A 23,709-nucleotide genomic window follows, 5' to 3' on the forward strand; every position below is an offset into this window, starting at 1 on the left:
TGTGAATAAGAAAATTTCTCTCTTTAAAAAGTACAGCATTTTTTAATATAATGAATCAATTAAATACAACTGTCAAAGGCCTAGAGATTTGTATTTTGAGCAATACATATAAACACACATACAAGTAGCAAAATTTGTTTTGGCCAAAATAAAACCCATTTTTGGTTGGGAAACTTTCTTTTTTTTTTATTATTATACTTTAAGTTTTAGGGTGCATGTGCACAATGTGCAGGTTAGTTACATATGTATACATGTGGCATGCTGGTGTGCTGCACCTATTAACTCGCCATTTAGCATTAAGTATGTCTCCTAATGCTATCCCTTCCCCCTCCTCCCACCCCACAACAGTCCCCAGAGTGTGATGTTCCCCTTCCTGTGTCCATGTGTTCTCATTGTTCAATTCCCATCTATGAGTGAGAACATGCAGTGTTTAGTTTTTTGTCCTTGTGATAGTTTACTGAGAATAATGATTTCCAATTTCATCCATGTCCCTACAAAGGACATGAACTCATCATTTTTTACGGCTGCATAGTATTCCATGGTGTGTATGTGCCACATTTTCTTAATCCAGTCTATCATTGTTGGACATTTGGGTTGGTTCCAAGTCTGCTATTGTGAATAGTGCTGCAATAAACATACATGTGCATGTGTCTTTATAGCAGCATGATTTATAGTCTTTTGGGTATATACCCAGTAATGGGATGGCTGGGTCAAATGGTATTTCTAGTTCTAGATCCCTGAGGAATCGCCACACTGACTTCCACAATGGTTGAACTAGTTTACAGTCCCAACAACAGTGTAAAAGTGTTCCTATTTCTCCACATCCTCTCCAGCACCTGTTGTTTCCTGACTTTTGAATGATTGCCATTCTAACTGGTGTGAGATGGTATCTCATTGTAGTTTTGATTTGCATTTCTCTGATGGCCAGTGATGATGAGCATTTTTTCATGTGTCTTTTGGCTGCATAAATGTCTTCTTTTGAGAAGTGTCTGTTCATGTCCTTTGCCCACTTTTTGATGGGGTTGTTTGTTTTTTTCTTGTAAATTTGTTGGAGTTCATTGTAGATTCTGGATATTAGCCCTTTGTCAGATGAGTAGGTTGCGAAAATTTTCTCCCATTTTGTAGGTTGCCTGTTCACTCTGATGGTAGTTTCTTTTGCTGTGCAGAAGCTCTTTAGTTTAATTAGATCCCATTTGTCAATTTTGGCTTTTGTTGCCATTGCTTTTGGTGCTTTAGACATGAAGTCCTTGCCCATGCCTATGTCCTGAATGGTAATGCCTAGGTTTTCTTCTAGGGTTTTTATGGTTTTAGGTCTAACTTTTAAGTCTTTAATCCATCTTGAATTAATTTTTGTATAAGGTGTAAGGAAGGGATCCAGTTTCAGCTTTCTACATATGGCTAGCCAGTTTTCCCAGCACCATTTATTAAATAGGGAATCCTTTCCCCATCGCTTGTTTTTCTCAGGTTTGTCAAAGATCAGATAGTTGTAGATAATGCAGCATTATTTCTGAGGGCTGTGTTCTGTTCCATTGATCTATATCTCTGTTTTGGTACCAGTACCATGCTGTTTTGGTTACTGTAGCCTTGTAGTATAGTTTGAAGTCAGGTAGTGTGATGCCTCCAGCTTTGTTCTTTTGGCTTAGGATTGACTTGGCAATGCGGGTTCTTTTTGGGTTCCATATGAACTTTAAGGTAGTTTTTTCCAGTTCTGTGAAGAAAGTCATTGGTAGCTTGATGGGGATGGCATTGAATCTATAAATTACCTTGGGCAGTATGGCCATTTTCATGATATTGATTCTTCCTACCCATGAGCATGGAATGTTCTTCCATTTGTTTGTATCCTCTTTTATTTCCTTGAGCAGTGGTTTGTAGTTCTCCTTGAAGAGGTCCGTCACGTCCCTTGTAAGTTGGATACCTAAGTATTTTATTCTCTTTGAAGCAGTTTTGAATGAGAGTACACTCATGATTTGGCTCTCTGTCTGTTATTGGTGTATAAGAATGTTTGTGATTTTTGTACATTGATTTTGTGTCCTGAGACTTTGCTGAAGTTGCTTATCAGCTTAAGGAGATTTTGGGCTGAGACAATGGGGTTTTCTAGATATACTATCATGTCATCTGCAAACAGGGACAATTTGACTTCCTCTTTTCCTAATTGAATACCCTTTATTTCCTTCTCTTGCCTAATTGCCCTGGCCAGAACTTCCAACACTATGTTGAATAGAAGTGGTGAGAAAGGGCATCCCTGTCTTGTGCCAGTTTTCAAAGGGAATGCTTCCAGGTTTGCCCATTCAGTATGATATTGGCTGTGGGTTTGTCATAAATGGCTCTTATTATTTTGAGATACGTCCCATCAATACCTAATTTATTGAGAGTTTTTAGCATGAAGGGTTGTTGAATTTTGTCAAAGGCCTTTTCTGCATCTATTGAGATAATCATGTGGTTTTTGTCTTTGGTTCTGTTTATATACTGGACTACATTTATTGATTTGCGTATATTGAACCAGCCTTGCATCACAGGGATGAAACCCACTTGATCTTGGTGGATAAGCTTTTTGATGTGCTGCTGGATTCGGTTTGCCAGTATTTTATTGAGGATTTTTGCATCAATGTTCATCAAGGATATTGGTCTAAAATTCTCTTTTTTTGTTGTGTCTCTGCCCGGCTTTGGTATCAGGATGATACTGGCCTCATTGGTTGAGAAACTTTCAATTGAGAAAAATGTATTATTCTTCTTCTACTGAAGACAGCTTTATGGTTATGCCAAAAAACTCAACAGAATGGTAATAATCAATTCTTCCCAGTCTGAGGAATCAGCCTTGTTAATCTCCGTGTCCTTGACAGTGCATTAGAGATTAAGGTAAACCACATTTGCACTGATTCCTCACATTTTTGGAAGTAGTACATTGCTGGATAAGATAAATCTGTGTAATTTTTCAACATTTGTGCAAAGAATACAAAAGATGATGACAATTGCTATATATCATTCCTGAGCAACAAATGTTATTTGTTGAGATGTAGCCTAATATAATCCAGTGGGGCTTTCATAGACACTCAGACCTGGGTCATGATTTGAATGAGGACAGTGCTTGTGTATTTGCTGTGGTAGCTAATGTTTCATTCTTATAATTTATCTTTCATCTTAACAAGTTAAGCTAAAGTGCTAATTCCCAATTACTGTGATTCAGACAACACCATTAATTTTTGTTTCTATAGTTAGGCTTTATATGATAGCAGGTACTTAGATTTACAGTGCCCTGACCAGAGCTGAGTGAAGAAGCAGTTTAAATACTCAGTCAGGATGGAGCAGATGAGTTGAAAAGCCAAGGATAAGAGGCAGGCGATTATCAGGATACAATTTCTCATCTTTAACAAACACTGGAGTCTATAAATAGGGCAATTTATCAGCCATTTCACAACTTCTACTACACTTGTATACCTCTTAAGTATTAAATTATGTTATGCTCTTAGAGCTATTTGTATTGGCAGCCTGCTTTTCAGTGTTTTAGACTGAGTCATCATAGATATCTTAATTTTTCTACTTATAAAGCTTTTTTTTAACTCTTATAGGTATAATTGATGCTGGATATATTGCAAGAAAATCATAAGCGTTCTTAAATATCCAGCATTTAGGCTTTTCAGTAGGATGTGTTTAACATTGGACCAAAAAAAAAAAAAACAAAAACTAGACAAGTCATGAATTTTCCTCTAATTATTTGCTTTTTTTCTTTACGTTTTTGTAGGTCTTTGTCATTCTTGCCTTTGTCATTCACACTGAATTTTTTGGCCTCTGTGCATTTCTCACTTGTGTTGTTTCTGTCTTTTTACTTTCCCTTTGATGTCTCCTTTTTTGACCTTTTCTTTTTAATGTTATCTGGGCCACTCAGTTTCTTATGTTTTTGTGCTTTGGCAACTATATTTTATAAAGTGATCTTATAGCCCAGATACTTAACCTTCATCATCCCTCTTTCTGACTATCCAATTTTATTTCTGCAGAATTAATACCAATTTTATATATGGAACTTAAACCTTTAAAAAGTAATTTCATATATATTACTTAAACTTAGATGAAGTGAGTGTCCCTTTCAAAGTACATTTACCTTAATTTTAAAAGCCACTTGAAAGGAGAGCAGTTACTTTAAAGAGTAATCTTTTGATAGATTCAGGCTGTTAAGAGTTAAGATCCCTTGTCCCCCACCAGCACGTCTCTTTCTTTTCATATAGAAAGAGCTGCATATGCCTCTTTGCAAACATGCAAAATTAAAATATTAAGAAGTATTGAATATCATTTTAGAACATATTCAGATAATTTTAAATACATTTATTCTGTTCTCCACCAGGTTTCTCCAATGCTATTCTTTTGAATTTCACAGGGCCGTTGCAGACTGTTTTTGAACTGCCTTTTCCTTGTTTCGAGATTTTCCCATTTCTTTTGGTTATACTTAAGGTTCAGTGGGAATGCAAATGCTGTTTGGGCACAAGTGAGAGAGCTCTCTAGAAACAGAACCACCCTACCTTCAGCATGAAAGGTGCCTATCAAACAGCATTGTTTCCTAGTGACCTTTCCACCCATCACTCTCTATGTGTTTCACTTGGGATTCTGTCCCCTCTTTGCTAGGGGGCATTGTAGAGATTTCTAGAAACCATATTCTTCCTGGTTGCCAGGGTTTTTATGAATTTAGTGGTACTATATTTGATTGACAAGTATACTAGTAAAGTTAGGTGGGATTATAAAAGTGTATTTTATTATAATGCTTTAAACTTGAGACATATTATCAATCATGTTTTTCAATAAATTACTCATTCACTTTCAGTGAGATTCTTATTTTTACTACTGCTTTTTAAAAATTCCATTACTCATTTGGGAAAGATGGTTGTTACTCCATTTCAATAATAATAGTAATAAAAATAATGAGGAGGAAGAGTGTCATTATTGAATATTGAGAACAATTTGCTATTTTCCCAGCACTGGGCAGTGCACATTGTGGAGATAAAGCCCCTGCCAAACCCTTTATATACACACCAGGCCCTGTGCTAAGCACTGGACAGACATCTCATTTAATCATTGTAACAGCCCTGTAAGGAATTATTATCCCCATTTTCCAGAAGGGGAAACTGACACATAGGTACAAAAAGTTGCTCATTCCTTCTAAACAGCGTTAGGTTTTATTCATGGTGGCTTCATTAGCAGCAGACAAGAGGCTAAGGAATGAGAATAGAAAGAAATGAGAATAGAGGACACTATGAACAAGGTCAAACTTTGTGAATGCAGGTTATTTTTCAGTTTGCTATTTCAAAGTCACGAATTTCCTGTCCCCAAAGAGGTAAGGGTATAAGCATTTGTAAGGCAGAACAAGATTTGGAATATTTTCAAGGAAGCCTCCACCAGAGGTTTTAATTTTCAGTTAGAGTAGGCAAACAATCTTTCAAATGAATTAATTAATTATAAATTAATTAAGTGTTAGGCCTCACTCTAAATCAATGGCACGTATACTACCACTGAAAGAATGAGGTGCTCTTAGAGAGGCTGGTGGTTTGAGAAATGTTTTTCATTGTCTTGGAAAATAATTAAATCCACATTTCAGTGTTAATACAATCACTAATGAAAGAATCTTGTACTCACAGAGCAAGAAGGGACTTTAGAACTCATGTGTTTAGCCCTGTCCAATTAGGGTAAAAAATAAAGCCCAAAGAAATGACCTTGACTTACCTGGATCTAGAGGCAGTTATTGGTCAAATTAGGCCTGCCAAAAAACTTGCTTAGAAATAGACTTATGTCATAATTAAGTATCAAAATTTGTATTTTAAATATTTTTTTCTTTGGCACGTATAATTTTCCTGTGTAAGATATTTTAAATTTATCTCTACATATTATTCAATAGCATTTTTCTGTATTGAATGTGTTTTCTTCTAACAGTAACAGAATTTATTTTTACAAATGTAATTCTACATTTACTTATTTCCAAACTAATTATAAAATTATTAAATTGTTTCCAAAATATATGAGTTTAAAAAAAGAAAGAGTAGTTACCTATAATGACCAAACCCTGAGGCAGATGTTAAGATACTCGTCTGTCCTTTCAGTCTATTTTTACTAGGCACATACACATTATGTTATTTTTGTAAACTTAGGCAATGGTACTATACATATTATTCATTAATATATGCATTCTACTTTATCTTTAGTATATTTTAATATACTATATATAGACTAAATATTAATCTATATCATTGTCAGTTGCTATTTGTATGTTAACTTAAACCAGTGCCTTATTGTTGATATTTTAGTTGAGTTCAGATTTTCTACCACAAAGCAATGAAAACATTCACAGCAAAATCTTTGGAGATTGTCTTAATTATTTATCTTATTAATTCATTTCACTGTTTTTCATTTAATAACTAAAATACCAATTCACTATGATTTAGTTTCATTCCACTGTTTTTATGAATGAATGACATATTTTTCATTCCAGTGTTTTTATGAATGCACAACGTATTTTTCTCCCAAATTTGTATATTGAAATCCTAACCCCCAATATGATAGTATTAGGAAGTAGGGTCTTTGTGAGCTAAATCACAGTTTGTGATGCTGAAGCCCTCACCATGCGATTAAAGACCTCATGAAAGAAACCCCAGATTGTTTTTTAGCCCTGTTTCTGCCACGTGAGAATGCAAGAAGTCAGCAGTCTACAACCTGGCAGGAGGCCCTCTCAAGAACCTGACCATGCTGTTACCCTAGTCTCAGACTTATAGCCTCCAGTGCTGTGAGAAATAAATTTCTGTTGTTTATAAGCCTCCCAGTATATGGTACTTTGTTATAGCTGTTCAGACTAAGGCAGCCGTCATTATTATTTAACTCAGTAAAACATTTTTCCTGAAAGAAGCATGTCTTTATTTTTCCACCTACTTAATTTTTTAACTTTTAATTCCAGAACATTTGCTTTGAGTAAGATAACAAAGTTAAATATATCACTAAAATATGAAAAGAAATTATTTCACAATGATACACTGAACTTCTATGCTTTCAAAAGTGTTATCGTACAAATGAACTCCGTCACAATTCTATTTCAAATGAGAATGGAATAAACTATCAAACGAGTTACTCTAATTAGGTAATAATTTCTGTAATGTCAGTATCCTAAAAAAGATAAAGGTATTTTATTTTGGCTAAGCATTACCCCGGGATTCATCTTGTATGAAGGTAGCTAGGAGAGGCTAACTCATTGTTCATGTTTATCATGTATACCGTACCTAGAGAAAAACAAACACAGTTTTCCTTCCCAGATAATAAAATTCTATTAAAGAATTTAATTCTCAGGCAGCATTTAAAGAGAAATGACTGTGGGAATATTCACATTCTTATAAACAATTTCCATGTTCACTAGGAGGGGCCCTCTCCTTGTAATCCTAATATCAAGAGTCTCACAGGACTCATTTGTACTGTTCATAACTGTGGGTTCTGTGGGGTGTTTTTAGCTCATGCTTTACAAACAAATGAGCATTTTCATTTGTTTCTAATGACTTTGGTTTATACAAAGAGATCTTAAACTGTCCCCAGAGCAATCATTTTGCTGAAATGTTATTAGAACATCTTTACAAATTTAGCAACAAAAGGGGGTTTCATTAACAATGGAAGTCATTGGGAACTGAAGGCCCTTGGCATATACGGTGCTTACCAATCTTGTTTCATTTATAGGCATGAGTAAAAATGATCTTGTGAACTTTACATTGATTCTTCATCTGCTGCATGGATAAAAAACATGAGGAGTTGATGGGGTGAGAAGAGATGCTATTTGTTCTCTTCTAAGGAGTCATTTAAACCTATTCAATTGTACTTCTTAGCAACTGCTAATAGGGCCATTTCTTCCCTGATATTTTGAGGATTCGTAGCTGAGACTGAGGACTATTTTTCAATGGACCATCAACATGCTTTAAATTATATATGTAAATATATGTGTGTTTCATTTTCATAGTAGTGAAATTTCATCAAATTTGATATCTCTGCTATGTGATGGACAGCCATTGAGAAGACTGAAACTTGACCAGCAGTTTTTTGTAAAGCACATTTAAAGTGTGCAGTCTTTCTCTTGATTTGAGGTTACAGATACAAATATAGAACCTGCCCTTGTTCTAGGCAGCTTTGCCTTCAGAGACCTTCTTTGCCCTGTATTTGTGTTAGATTCCTTTAGGGTGGTCTATCTGTTATTTTATCCATTTGTGTTAGATTCCTTCAGGGTGGTCTGTCTGTCATTTTATCCCACATTTTATTGCTGAGTGTCCTTTCAGAATCTCCTCTTCTTGCTCTGGGTATGACCAGCTTGCCATACAGTAGCTCCTCAAATATACTGCTACTTTATGTCCTTTTAACTCACCCAGAGGCTGTGTTTTAACAAGTATCACTTCAATGCTGGTGAACAGAATGAATACTTATTGTCAGAAATCCAGTCTTTCCAACATCAAACATTTATCCAAGATGACTGATTAAACTGTGGATTTTTAAAAAAAGTAATTAAAAAAAGTTACAGGTAACATTTGTGTACAGTTCAACTCTCAGAAGATTATATGCTGGATGCCTTGGTATTACTCTGCAGCTCACTGGTTAGGCCCAGGTCATGGCAATGATACCCTCTTGAAGCGTATACAATTTTTGGTGTGATGTCAGCAAGATGGTAGAGCAGGAAGCACTGGATTCTTCTTCCTTTGACAAACACAATGATTCAGCAGCAATTTATGGGCAAATTCCCTTTGTGAGAAATCCAGAAACTAGTTGAAATGTTCCTGTATCATTAGTGAGTGTAAAACCATTCATCAAAGCTAGTAGAGAGATTCAGGACACACACTTATCAGAATCTCTACTCCCTAGCACATAGTCAAATGATCAGAAAGAGAATTCCTCCTCCCGGCTTCTCCTAGGGGAGAAATGAGGTAGGTTCACGCATTGAGTATCTTAACATTTTCAAGGGTATCCCCAGAAGACTGGCTTCTGTCTTGCCTGCCTTGGAACTCTAAAAAGTCTAGCACAATCTAGCTGTATGAGGGAGAATGGAGATGGTGGCTTGAGCTAGAGATGCCATATTTTCTTTCCCTTGGTCAGCATAGAGTGATGGGAAAAAAAAAATCCCAATTCTTGACAGACTCTTAGGGAGAGATTTGATCCATGCTTCCAGTGCTTCAATGTTTCTGGTGCTGCCCAAAGAATGAGCATTTGCTTCACTAGTCTTGGAGCTCTGACAGACCTGCCATAGTCTAGCTAGCTGGAGGAGGACAGAGATAGATAGGAGTTTGGACTAGTAAATGTCATAGATCTTTTCTATTGCTCAGCACAGAGCAAATAGAGGGAAAATCCCAGCTCTTGATTTCCCCATGGGGAGGGAAAGAGTTGATCTGTGCATCCACTGCTCAAACTTCTCTGGGGCGCCCCAAAGAATTAACATCCTACTTCTCAGTCTTGGCATTCTGATGGGCCTGGTGCAGGCTAGCCACCGAGGGGAGAACAGAAGCAGTGGCTTGGACTGTTAAGACACTGCAGCTTCTCCCCAGCTCAGCACAGAGCAAGTAGACAAAACCAAAGCTGCCTGCTTCTCCCTGGGAATAAAGACAGTTAGTAGAGGTTCCCAGACTCTCTAGCCAGGCTATTGGGTGAGTATCTTCTTCTGTACAAGGGCAGTTTGTGAATTTGGAGAAGTAATTAATTGATGTGTAGACATGAACTGATAGTCAGAAAAAAATAAAAATCTAGGAAAGATGTCCCAAACAAAGGAACAAGATAAATCTTCAAAAGTTGACCATAATGAAACATATGATTTACCTGACAGTTGCTTCAAAATAACTATCATAAAGAAGATCACTGAAGTGATGAGTACAGTGCATTAAAAACTGATAATTTAAACAAGGAGATATAAAACATTTAAAAGTACTAAACAGGTGATGAAGCTGAACAACACAATAACATAACTGAAAAATTTACTATTAATAGAAGGGTTAAACAGCAGATCAGATTCGTGAAGATGGATTGATCAGCAGCCTTAAAGACAAGTATTTAAAAATTTACTTAGAAGAGCAAAAATGTAAAATAATGAAAAGAAGTGAAGAAAGCTTAAGGGACTTTTGGGATACCAGCAAGTGGACCAATATATACATCATGTAAGTCCAAGAAGCAGAAAATAAAGAGAAAGGACTAGACAGCTCTTTCAAAGATATAATGGCTGAAAACGTCACAAATCTAGAGAAGGAAATGGACATTCAGAGGCAAAAAGCCCAAGCACCCCAAATAAAGTGACCTTAAGGAAATGTACATCAAGACACATTATAATTAAATTGGCAAAAGTAAAAAAGATAATTTTGAAAGCAGCAAAAGGAAAGTGACTTGGCACCTGCTAAGGAACACTTCTTATAGAAATATCAAAAGATTTTTCAGCAGAAATCTTGCAAGCTAGAAGGAAGTGGGATTATATATTCAAAATGCTGAAAAGAAAAAGAAAATTGTCAACCAAGAAAACTATACAAGCAATAATGTCATTTACAAATAAAAGAAAAATAATGACTTTCTCAGACAAACAAAAGCTAAGTGAGGTCATCACCAGCAGACTTGCCTTGAAAGAAATGCTAAAGGAAATTCAAGTTGAAATAAAAGGATGCTAAACAGCAACAAAATAGCATAAGAAAGTATGAAACTCATTGGTAAAAATCAACATATAGATAAATACAAATACTTTATTACTGTAATGGTGGTGGGTAAATAATTTTTAATTCTAGTATAAAATTTAAATGACAAAAGTATTAAAATGAATATGACTAAAATATATTAAAAGGTACACAATATGAATAGGTACAAATTGTGAAAACAATAACAGTGTGAGGACAGGAGTTAAATTGTGGAGTTTTTGTGTGCATTTAAGCTTAACTTGTTATCAGCTTAAAATAGACTGTTATAAGATATGTATACATCAAGGTAAGCACACTAATAAAGCCCTAGAAATTACATAAAAGAGAGGGAAAAACAAATCACAGCATATCAATATAAAAACTCGAAAAAAGGAAGATGGCAAGAGAGAAAAAGACAGGAAAAAAATGAGACCAATAGAAAACAGTTTTGTTAAAATGGCAAAAATAAATTCTTCCCTATCAATATTACCTTAGATGTAAATGGATTAAACTTCCCAATCAAAAAAAAAAGTGGCTGAATGGATTAACAAAGCAAGACCTACATGTATAGTGTCTGTAATAGTCTCACTTTAGCTTTAAGGACACATATAGGCTGAGAGTGAAGGAATGGAAAAAGATACTCTGCAAATGGAAAACCAGAAGAAAGCAGGTGTGGCTATGTTTATATCAGAGAAAACAGACTTTAAGTCAAAAACCATCACAAAAACAAAGAAGGGCACTAAGTTATAATAAAAGTGTCAAACCACTGGAAAGATATAACAAATTATAAACATATATGCATTCAACATTAGAGCACCTAAATATATAAAGCCAATATTGACAGAACTGAAGGGAGAAATAAAAAACATTAAAAATAGTAGTATTCAACTTTTAATAATAAACAAAATATCCAGACAGAAAATCAATAAGGAAAGAGAGGGCTTACAACACTATAAACCAAATGGACTTAACAGACTAACACATATCCTACCGTCTGACAACAGAATATACATTCTTCTAAAGCACACATAGAACTTTCTCCCAGTTGGATTACATGTTAGGTCATAAAACAAGTCTTAACAAATTTAAGAAGATTGAGATTATACCACATACTTTTCCTAAACAAAATGAAGTGAAACTAGAAATCAATAGCAAAAAGAAAATGGAAAAATTTACAAGTATGTGGATTAAGCAAGATACTCTTGAACAACAATTGAGTCAAGAAATCCAAAAGGAAAGTAAAAACTACATCAAGACAAACAAAAATGAAAGCACAATGAATGCACATCATACTGAAACTTATGGGATATAGTAAAAGCAGTACTAAGAGGGAAGTTTATTGTAATAAATACCTATATTTATAATGAGCTGAAACTACCTTTACACCTCAAGGAGATAGAAAAAGAAGAACAAACTATCCACATAGTTAGCAAAAGGGAGGAAATAACAAAGATAAGAACAAAAAAATAGAAAACAGAAAAACAATAGAATAAATCAGACAAGATAAAATTGATAAATCTTAAACTAGATTAGTTAATAAAAAAGAGAAGACTCAAATAAAAAGAGAAATGAAGGAGTAGATATTACAACTGATGCCACAGACATAAAAAGGATCAAAAGAAACTACTATGAACAATTACATGCCAACAAATGAAATAACAGAAAAATGGACATGCTCCTACAAAATGTAGCTTATCAAGACTAACCAATGAAGAATTGGCAAGTCTGTACAGATCTATAACTGGGATGGAGATTGAATTAGTAATAAAAAACCTCTCTACAAGAAAAACCTAGGACTAGATGACTTCACTGAAAGGTGAATTCTACCAAACATTTAAAGAATCCTGCAAGCCTTCTGAAACTTTCGAAAACATTGATGAGGAACACTTCCAAACTTATGTTACCAGCATCACCCTGGTAGCAAAGCCAGGTGAAGACATCACAAGAAATGAAAACTACAGGTAAATACCCCTATGCAGAAATCCTCTACAGAATACTAGCAGCCTGAAACCAATATTACATTAAGGGATAATATACCATGACCAGCTGGTATTTATCTCTGAGATGCAAGGATGCTTCCACATACAAAAATCAATTAATGTTATATACCACCTTATTAGAATAAATGATAAAAATCACATGATCATCTCAATAAATACAAAGCACTGACAAAATTTAACATCCTTTCATGATAAAAAAAAAACTTCTCAACAAATAAGGAATAAAAGGGAAGTGCCTCAACATAATTAAGGCCATATATGAAAAGCCTGCAATTAACATTATACTCAGTGGTGAAAAATTGAAAGCTTTTCCTCTACAACCAAGAACAAAATCAGAATACCTCCTTTAACCACTTGTATTAAACATAGTACTGGAAACCTTAGCCAGAGAAAATAGGAATGAAAAATAAATAAACGGCATCCTAATTGAAAAGGGAGAAGTAAAATTGTCCCTGTTTGTACATGACATGATCTCATATGTTGAAATCCCTAGAGTCTCCACCAAAAACCATTAGAACTAATAAACAAATTCAGTATATTTTCAGGATATAAAATCAACACACAAAAATCAGTAGTGTTTCTATACACTAACAATAAGCTATCTGAAAAGTAACTCAGGAAAGCAATCTCACAACAGCATCAAAAAGAATAAAATAGGCTGGGCATGGCGGCTCATGCCTGTAATCTCAACACTTTGGGAGGCCAAGGTGGAAGGATCACTTGAGGCCAGGAGTTTGAGACCAACCTGGGAAACATAGAGAGACCCCATCTCTATGAAAAAAAAAATACAAAAATAAACTTTCAAAAGAATAAAATACTTAGAAATAAACTGAACTAAGGAAATGAAAAATGTGTGTACTAAAATCCATAAAACATTGATGAAAGAAAATAAAGAAGACACAAATGGAAAGCCATCTGATGTTCATGGATTGGAAGAATTAATATTTTAAAATTGCAATACTATCCAAAGCAGTCTACAGATTCAATGCAATTTCTATCAAAATTCCAATGACACTAAAAAAAAAAAAAACAATTCTACAATTCATATGGAGCCACAAAAGACTACTTTAATAGCCAAACCTATCTTGAGAAAGGAAAACAATGCTAGAGGAATCACACTTGCTAATTTTAAAATAAATTACAAAGCTACAGTGGTCAAAATAATATGGTACTATAATAAAGACTGACATATACACCAATTAAACAGAATATAAAGCCAAAAGTAAATTCACAAATATATGCCTAACTGCTCTTCAACAATGGTGACAAATACACAAAAAGATAAAAAAAAAAGATAGTCTTTTCAACAAACTGTGCTGGGAAAACTGGATGTGCACATGCAAAAGAAATAATGAAATTGGATCTTTGTTTTATATACCAGACACAAAAATCAATTCAAAATGAATTAAAGACTTAAATGGGGCCCCAAACTGTAAACTTCTTAAAGAAATCATAGGGGAAAGCTTCATGACATTGGTCTTGGCAATGATTTTCATGGATATGACATCAAAAGCATAGGCAACACAAAAATAAATTGTGGGATTGCATCAAACTAAAAAGCTTCTGCACAGCAAAGGGAACAATCAACAAAAGTAAAAAGGCAACCCACAGAATGGGAGAAAATATTTGCAAACCATATATCTGAATAAGGGTTTATCTCCAAAATATATAAGACACTCCTTCAACTCAATAGCAAAACAATATTAATCCAATTACAAAAAAGGGTAAGAATTTGAAGACTTTTCTCCCCAGATGACATAGACATGGCCAACAGGTATATGAAAAAAAGTCACTAATCACCAGGAAAATGCAAATGAAAATCACAATGAACTATCACCTCACATTCAGGATAGCTATTATCAAAAAACAAAACACAGCAAATGTTGTCAAGGTTATGGAGAAATCAGTACCCTTCCATACTGCTGATGCAAATGCAAAATAGTACAGCTGCTCTGGTAAACAGTATGGAATGTTCTCAAAAAACTAAAAATAGAACAACAATATAATCCAGCATCCCATTTGTAGATATTTATCTAAAAGAATTGAAATCAAGGTATCAAAAACATATTAGCATTCCCAAGTTTATTGCAGCACTAGTCACATTAGCCATGATGTGGAAACCATCTAAATGTTCATCAACAGATGGATGGATAAAGGAAATGTAGTGTACACATACAATGAAATACTATTCCGACTTTACAAAGCAGGACATTTTTCAATATTGACAATATTTATGAACCTGGAGGACTTTATGCTCAGTGAAAGAGCCAGTCACAGAAAGACAGATATGATTCCACTTATATGAGATATTTTAAAAAGTGAAGCTTATGAAATTAAAGAGTGGAATGATGGTTGCCAGGGGCTGGGTACTTTTACTGATAACTGTCATATATGGCACCAGCATAGTATGTGGCACTGAAGTGCCTTCCAGGCAACATAGTTTAGTATATTCTGTTACTTTTTTTTCTATATTTCTACATGCCTTTTCTTCTTGAACATTGATATTGGAGATTGGTTCTATAGGTGATACAAAAAACCGGACTTAAGGGGCTCTATCCCTATATTCTCTCTAGTATATTAATTGCTTAATAAATACATCTTAGAAAGTAAACTGTTACTATAATATCATGCTTAATATTAAGGAAATGTACATTGATTGATGGGTTAGTGATTTCAGTAGATATTTTATTGTTTTTTCTTGCAAGTTTTTATTCACTCTTTTGGCAAAAGTAGGGCAGTAATGCACTCTTGTGCTCTGTAGCCTATAATATACAGAGGAAAAGACCCACCCTCTTTTATAGCTGTTGATTTAAGTTATTAAAGATGGAGGCATCTCTGTAATCTTAACCAGAACTGAGCACATCCTTCAAAATGTGGTGGCAATGCCTTCTTTAGTGATTTCAGGGGTGCCCTGTGTCAAGCTGGTCATAAACACAGCAGAGAGAACATGTCACTAATAATTGAGAAGGCTTTTGTTGGTACTTTCCACAAGGCTTCGAGGGCTGAGATGGAAAACAAGAGAAAGATGTGAAGCTCTTTAATGGTTTATTCTATGTCTGTGTTCCTTTTGTTTCATTAAAAACAAATCAAACGAAATGTTTTCTAATGCCACAAAGAAAAAGGGCTTCAGTTAACAAAATTAAAGTAACTTTTCTCCAAATACTTTATTTGTTGAAAAAGACAGAATAAGTTCAGCCTTTTCTGGGAACATTAATTTTGTATGATACTTTCTTAGAATTCTACACACTTGGTATAGTGCCACATATTCTGATTGTAGCCCTTCTTAGCTGCTTAACAAAATGAGATTCAGATCATCTTACTGGTAGTTATTCACACAATTCTTCCTGTTTTCCAAATACTCCTTTAATCATAGCAGTATTTTAATCATCATGGTCCTAAATCTTTAGAAGGCATTGTTCGCTTTTGCTATCCAGAGAAAGCAGTATATAACTGCCACACTCAAATTATTAACGAGAAATTTGATAATAGATTAGTGAATGTTGAAAAAAAGCAAAATTAAATTTTGAAACTTTTAGAAGTATTGGAGCATTTTTTCAGAGAAGCATATTAAAAAGTCAGTAAATGTAGGGTACATACCAAAACTTAAAGAAATAATATTTAGTAAGAAAAATCACTAAGGCAAAGTAGGGATGAAAATTTACAACTTATGAATAGCCAAGTCTAATTAAATTTACTGTTTCCCACTCTAATATTGCATTTTGGATCAAAGTCAAATTTTAGTATATTTTAAGTTATTTTATAAACATAGGAAAAAATAACTTTCTACTTATGTTTTGGTATCTGTTTATTACCTATATTTATAATCTTCTAGGTCTCCAAAATTTGGAGAGTTGCTTGAGAAAATTACTTACAGAGAAAGTTATCTAAGAATTTAAGAGAAAATGTTTCTGTTCTATCCAAATTAATTAGTCTCCTCAACTGGTACTTTCTTGACATTCTTGGGTCTACCAATTATGAGAGCAAAATCTTTGTGTAATAAACATATTAAAGTTGGTGAAAAGATAAAATGCCTTATTTTCATGGGTTTGTGAAGCATTTATGTTACTATTTTTGTTTAAGTATAGTCAAGAGTGGAAATAATAATTATGTTCAAAACTACCTTTGAATAAAAGACATTATTTTATTCATCCAGTGAGAAATATTTTTAAAATATTATTACTATGTAGTACTCTGTTTCAGGTAAAATCTAATTAGCAAAATAATCTTTTAAAAAACTGACTATAGTAAATAAAGCAAAACATGTCTTTATTTTCAATACTGTTAAGCTTTTAATTAATAGAAAACCACCATGGGTTGCTTCTTTAGAATACCACTAAATGTTAGAGACATCGTATACTGTACAGGAGTGTCACTACTGGATGAGGATGTCTGGGAATTCATATGGATGAAATTCCATTCCACCACAGCAGTTTCTGAGAAGAAAATATTATTGGAAGCCTTAACTTGCAGTGATGACAGGAATTTATTAAACAGGTAGGCCGACTGATTTTCTAGATTTGTTTCTGTAATGAAAGTATTCTCTGTTAATCAAATTGCTCTGAAGTTGCTTTTATTTACTTGAATATATGTTAGTTATTTTAAAATATATCTTCCTAAACATGAGGAAAACTGCCATGTTAATGACTAAAGCTACTTGATTTCAGAGGTTATATCTTTTTATGAGTAATTATTTTATATAATTTATGTATGTTTAAGAAGATATTTCAATATAAAAGGAAGTGTTTAGTATAAAGAATTTAAAAGGAGAATTTGAATCATCAAACCAGAATTGTGATTTATCCTTCCACAAGATTTTTTTGAAAGTTTAGTGTTTTTAATTAAAATACTATGAGTTTGATCCTCTTTTATAAACAGAAATGTGTTCTGTTTATAAGTTTGCATTATTAAAGATTGTACTAGACTATTCTTTTGAAGAATATGACAAACTAGGTCCTACAATTTTAGTAAGATTATAAAAATGTTTAAGTTATTGGACTAAAAATTTTTACAAAATTCTATCTTTGTAGGCTTCTAAATCTGTCACTGAATTCTGAGGTGGTGCTGGATCAAGATGCAATTGATGTCATAATCCATGTAGCTCGAAATCCACATGGCCGAGACCTTGCCTGGAAGTTTTTCAGGGATAAATGGAAGATATTAAATACCAGGTAGAAATTAGAATTCTTACTTGAATGAGTAAATTAAAGCCAAAATACGAGGAATAAAGGCCCAAGTTTTGTGTTAAAGCTAAGATCCATGCAATAGGATTAGATTTAAAAATATTCAACCATGGTGAATGTTGCCACTCCCGTGGAACTCCAAATTATTTTTAAAATTCTGTAATATAATTCATTTATTAAAATTGATAAACTTAATTAATTATATGTGCAAACATTTGGAGTATAAAAGGTTTAGCTGAGCAACTTTCCTGGAAAATCTATCAAAATATCCAAAGTTGAAGACACTGTATCAATAAAACCCCTGTATCTTGAATATGTTATAGAAATGATTTATAAATACAGTGGTATTATAAAAATAAAACTTTAATTACTTCCATATAATTGTTTTAAATTTTCTTTAAATATAAATATCTTAAAATACCTGAATAAAACCATGATGTAGAGAAGGAATATTAATCATTTGACTCATTGTATAATTCCAGTTGCAGTAAAATTTATTCCCAGGACATCTTGTTTCATGGTGAGAATTCTTTAGCCTCAATTTTATAAGATATTTCATTATGTGTTTAAATATATTATAATACACACTAATTTATTACTCTGATCATCTCTATGGCCTATTAAAATTCAATTTATTACAGAGCGTGTAAATGCGTCTTGTTTTTCTTTAACTTAAATGTTCCCAGACAGTAAGCAGACCTACTGTTCTGTCTCTGAAAAGCTAGTGTGTAAACTTTATGATTTTTAAGCATACCTTCATCAGTTGCCCTGGTATAATGAGTTCAATTAGAATGGCTGTGTCATATTAAAACGCTCTATCCATAGGTGTGTCAATGTCAGAAAACACTGATATTTCTATAAGACATATCACTTCCCTAGTGCAGGTTCTCATCTCTTCCCAGTACTCTTACGATAATAGCCTTCTGTCTCACTGCCTCTATAATTATATAAACACACTTTGGCCTCTTCCCTTCATCCCAAGAACCTTTCAGAAAAGCAAATGTGATATTTCCCTGCTATAAAACTTTCTATGTGAGATTTATAATCTAAGCCCCTTAATATGTCCTCTGCATATTTTGTCAGCATCTTGTTCTTCAATCCCCAGGCTCACAATGTATCAGTGTATGGACTAATTTTTTTTTTTTTTTTTTTTTTGAGACAAGGTCTCACTCTGTCACTCAGGCTGGAGCACAGTGGCACAATCACAGCTCTTTGCAGCCTTGACCTCCTGAGCTCAGGTGATCCTTCCACTTCAGTCTCCTGAGTAGCTGGGACTATGGAGATACACCACCACACCCGGCTAATTTTTCTATTTTTTGTAGAGACAAGGTTTCCCCATGTTGCCCAGGCTGGTCTCGAACTCCTGAGCTCAAGCAACCCACCTGCCTTAGCTTCCCAAAAGTGCTGGGATCACAGTCGCCTTGGCTTGTGTGCACTGTTAATATCAAACTGCTTGTAGTTGTCTGCACAAACCATGTCTTTTCACGTCTCTTTGTCTTTGTTTGTGTTCATCTTCTGCCTAAAATTACTTTCTTTCCTGTTGCTCAGAACTACTCCATGGTCAATCTAGATGCCATTTTCTCTCAGAAGCCATTCCCAAGACCTTACAGATAAAGAAATCCTCTCTGAGCACTGTGTATAATTTTATCACCACTACATTTAGCCACAATAAGTGCAAATGATCTGATTACATATCTAGCTCTTCAACTGGATAGTATAATACCTTCAAGGAACAGACTGTACCTTATTATTTTCTTATTATATCTTCACAGGACAATATAAGTAAAAACAACTAACACTTCTTTAGAAAAAGAATTGTTATTTGTCTGGATAGTTGGACAATTTTGTACCCACATACTGATTGAAAATGATCACTCACATTATTATTGAATGCCTATTTGTTTGCTTTTACTTAGCTAACTTTTTTTTCTGTGGAATAGTTCAATGTCAGAATTACAACAAATCTCAGTGGTCATTTAGTTCAACCTTCTCATTTTATAGATGAGAAAACTAAGTTCTACAGAAGCTAAATTAAATCTTAAATTAGATGCTTAAGATCCTACAAGTTAGGGAAGCACTAGAAAACCTCTTATAACAGTGTGTAGATCCTTGTCTTTAAAAACCCAGTCTTATTTTTATTGTACTTACCTTAGTTCTAAAAGTATGATAACCTGTGATAGGTATCCTTAGCATAGAAGGGACAAATCAGTAAAATGAGAATTCTTTTCAACTCACTGACACAAGTTGTTCCTTGTCTTGGGTCAAAAGTCAAGTAATTTTGTTTGTAGTACAAGGATTAGGCAATCCAAATGAACAAGTAGATGTTTTACTTTAATGTACACATGAAAAAAGCTAATATTTTGGAGAACATTTTTGAGAATGCATTTTGCCTCAGCTTCTAAGAATGAAATATAAAAATGCATTTTTGAGAATGTATTTTGCCTCAGTTTCTAAGAATGAAATAAGAAAATGCATTTTTGAGAATGCATTTTGCCTCAATTTCTAAGAGTAAAATAATATGAAAATGCCAGTGTCAATTATGACTAATCATATCAAAGGATCTGACAGTGCCCAGGTTGATCCTGCAGCTCCTCTTGCCTTTTATGGAATCATTTTCCCTTCCAGTAAGCTAGGTTGCTTTGTAATTGAAAGTTTTAAAATATTTTGTTCTCAGGCCTTGGCTTGGAAATATACTGTTAATCCCTAAATCCAGTTTTAGAGGGCCCCTTTAAAAAATTTGCTACAACTCAGACTTCTCTGAAACACTGTGAACCATATTAGGTGGGACCTGATGATATCCCACAGCCATAACTCGTTGTCCCTCCCTGACTCCCTAGAGAAATGGGCTTGAGTGCTCAGAGATCTGGCAGTCTCTGACAACATTGAGCAAATGGAACCCTTGAGAAAACTCTAAAAAATCTTTGTAGTAATATTTTTTTAAATTACAACCTGCATTGACATTAAGACTCTTTTTTTCTTTTGAGGTATGGAGAAGCATTGTTTATGAATTCCAAACTCATCAGTGGTGTCACAGAATTTCTTAATACTGAAGGTGAACTCAAAGAGGTAAATATTTTAAGATGATATCTAATTATTTTCTTTTATAAACATTTGAAATTATGCATTTACTTCAGTCATTTCTTTCCAACAGATTCACATCCATTCCTTTTACTTACACAGGCACACCACACACACACACACACACACACGTTAAAGACTACTCAATTCATAATTTGCAAAGGGTATTTTTACATGTCAAACATTGAAGGCCTGCAAGGAATGTTTGAATGTAGTAATTTTCAAACCTGGAGACCCACAATCCACTTCAGAGATCATTGATCCAATCAGCTATTCCTCAAATGATTCTATTAACCTACTGTAGGATTCACTAAATAACAAAACCATCCTGTCAATGACTCAGTATTTGTATAACGGACAAAGGTTGGTGTTGAGATATAGACCATGTGTCTCACTGCTTTCTGGTCAGCCTTAAACAGACAACGGACATACTGTACATAATAATATTGCTTTGTGCTATGTAGCCTCTTAAATGAAACAAATTATTAAGTGTAGAAAGGAGCATATCTGGTAATACATATTGATATTAATAAATTGCTTTAAAACTGCTTGGTGCAATCACAAATGAATTTTATTAGTGAAAATAAACTTGATTTTTAAGGACTGGTGTCCAGGTTATGGAGTATCTAACATTTCCTTACTATGTTGTTTCTGGTGTATTACTCTGGAAATTTAAGCCAGCTAGTTTTGTTTGTTTTGCCATTAAGTCACCTCACTAATATAGAGAGATGAGAAATACGGAGAGGGTTAAGGAGGAAGGAAAAATAAGCAAAATATAGACTCTTTTAATTGATTACAATGGATCGCGCTTGAAACATTGATTGCCTTTTCTTGTGCTCCTGTTCTCCATTGTAAAATATAGCTGATATTTGACATTGAGAATGATGGTTTTCTCAGTTTTCACTGACAAAATGCCTAATGCTGTGCCTCACAGCTAATCACACTGAGCACCATTCCCTAGAAGCATCAACCCTGGCACCATCCTTAATATCTTCTAATATTGTCCAGTTTCTTATGATTATCCCGTGTGCACTAACTTGGTTTCTTTCACACCATGAGCTAAGCTAAGCTAAGTCTCTGATTGTAATGATTTGAAATTCAGTCTTTATCCCTGCTATGTGTGTTCCCAACCCTGAAGGATTAAATTTGAAAGCCCCAGAACATATTTTACTATTTTTTAAATAAAGGAAGCTAAATGGAAAGGACTGTTTTCGTATCCATAAAAAACAGAAAGAAAGAACAATTAAATTAATGATTGCTTCCAATTTTCTCTGTATCTAAATGAAGTACTTTTAATTTCATGATTTCACATTCAATAATCTGGGAATTAAAGACTCATTTAGTCACAACCTGCGCAGCCATTGAAGTGAGCACAAAGCAAAATCTCTTCTTCTTCTCTTCTTTCCTGTTTGCCTCCTTCGTTCTCTGCGCTTCTCTCCTTCTCTTTTATCTCCTCTCCTCCCTACCTCTCTCTTATCCCTTCTCTAATTTTTCTTCTTCTTGCTTTCCTCTAACTCCGTTTGCCTTTCATATTTTCCTGGACTTGGTATTACCCAGGCTATGAAAAGAAAATATTTTAGACATTTAATTGATTTTATCACATACTGACTGTTTTGTCTTACATATTTCACTGATTTATTAAATTTTTACACTTTATTTAATTGCCATTTTAGATATTTCAAAGTGCTCCTATAATGAAGGGTTAATTTCAAAATTGAAACTAAATTATGGCTTTTATTTCATTATCTACAAAGCAGCTAACGTCACAATGCAGTCTCTAAGTGGCATGAGGAATGAATCTCTTCACTCTGGAGTTATTTACTCTGGCTTTGCAGTTTAACAGGTGCTGCCTGAGGCTTTTTAATACTTACATCATCTATAAGATTGAGGAACATTATTGTCAGATGGGGTGGGGGTTTTGGTTTTTATGATGATAACCCCCCTTTCTTAAATAGAAAAGGCTGAGGAGAATTCACTTGCATTCTACCATAACCCATAAGCCTCATAAGCAGAAAGCCCAATGGGCTCCCTTTGGATATGGCATATTCTTATTTCTAAGGGTTTATAGATCAAAAGGGAATCAGCATCTTTATGAATTCGGAAAACTCATTCCAGATTTTAATGATCCTCATCAGCTTTAGGTGGATTCAGTAAAGACGCTTACATTGTTCCGTGGTTTTCTCCCAAAAACAGTATTCTAGTACCTGAAACTGGAGTTTCCTTTTAATTTTAATTGCATGGCTCTAGCAATTTGAACAATATCACTCCATAAGGCAATCTGTTATTTATTTAATTTTAAACTAATGGAGACGATCTTCTTGAACCTCAGAGGCCCTTGCCATTTTTCCACGTTAATGACTATTAACCAATCCTTTCGCATGCCCATTTTTCTGCTTTTTAAACCTAACATACCTCACTGCTGTGGAGGAACATAGATCCTATGCATCAAAGGCATTACATTTACAGTTTTAATATTGAAGATATAAACTTTATAATAGGGCAATAGTTAATTCTATTCACTTACATAGTTATTAAGAGTATATTATGTTTTACAATCTACTCTAAAAATAATTTATCTTATGATGTTGATATCTAGGACACCCTGAAATAAGAGGAAATTGTAATGCCAGAATCTTTTTAATAGAAAAATTAACAAACATGCTTCAAAGTTTTATGCTAAGATGATGGGGGCACAAACAACATTGCCATTTTACTAAATGTTATTTTATAAAAGTGCCTAAACTTGCAAGATTTTAAAATAAAACCATATTATGGTATAGTTAGAAAACACAATAAAAAAAAAAAAAACAA

At 34.0% G+C, this 23,709-nt stretch overlaps 1 protein-coding gene across 2 annotated transcripts in view; it reads left to right on the forward strand.

Annotated features, from left to right (window-relative positions):
* Positions 1–23,709, forward strand: part of TRHDE (thyrotropin releasing hormone degrading enzyme) — a 388,884-nt gene that overhangs the window by 359,414 nt on the left and 5,761 nt on the right. For both annotated transcript variants that reach the window (XM_054444303.2, XM_054444304.2), the window contains 3 exons: positions 16,967–17,134; positions 17,668–17,808; positions 20,805–20,886. In XM_054444303.2, coding sequence (XP_054300278.1) covers positions 16,967–17,134; positions 17,668–17,808; positions 20,805–20,886 — 391 coding nt within the window. The remainder of the gene's footprint in view (positions 1–16,966; positions 17,135–17,667; positions 17,809–20,804; positions 20,887–23,709) is intronic.

This window comes from Pongo pygmaeus, chromosome 10, assembly GCF_028885625.2.
Source record: "Pongo pygmaeus isolate AG05252 chromosome 10, NHGRI_mPonPyg2-v2.0_pri, whole genome shotgun sequence".
Taxonomy (NCBI): domain Eukaryota; kingdom Metazoa; phylum Chordata; class Mammalia; order Primates; family Hominidae; genus Pongo; species Pongo pygmaeus.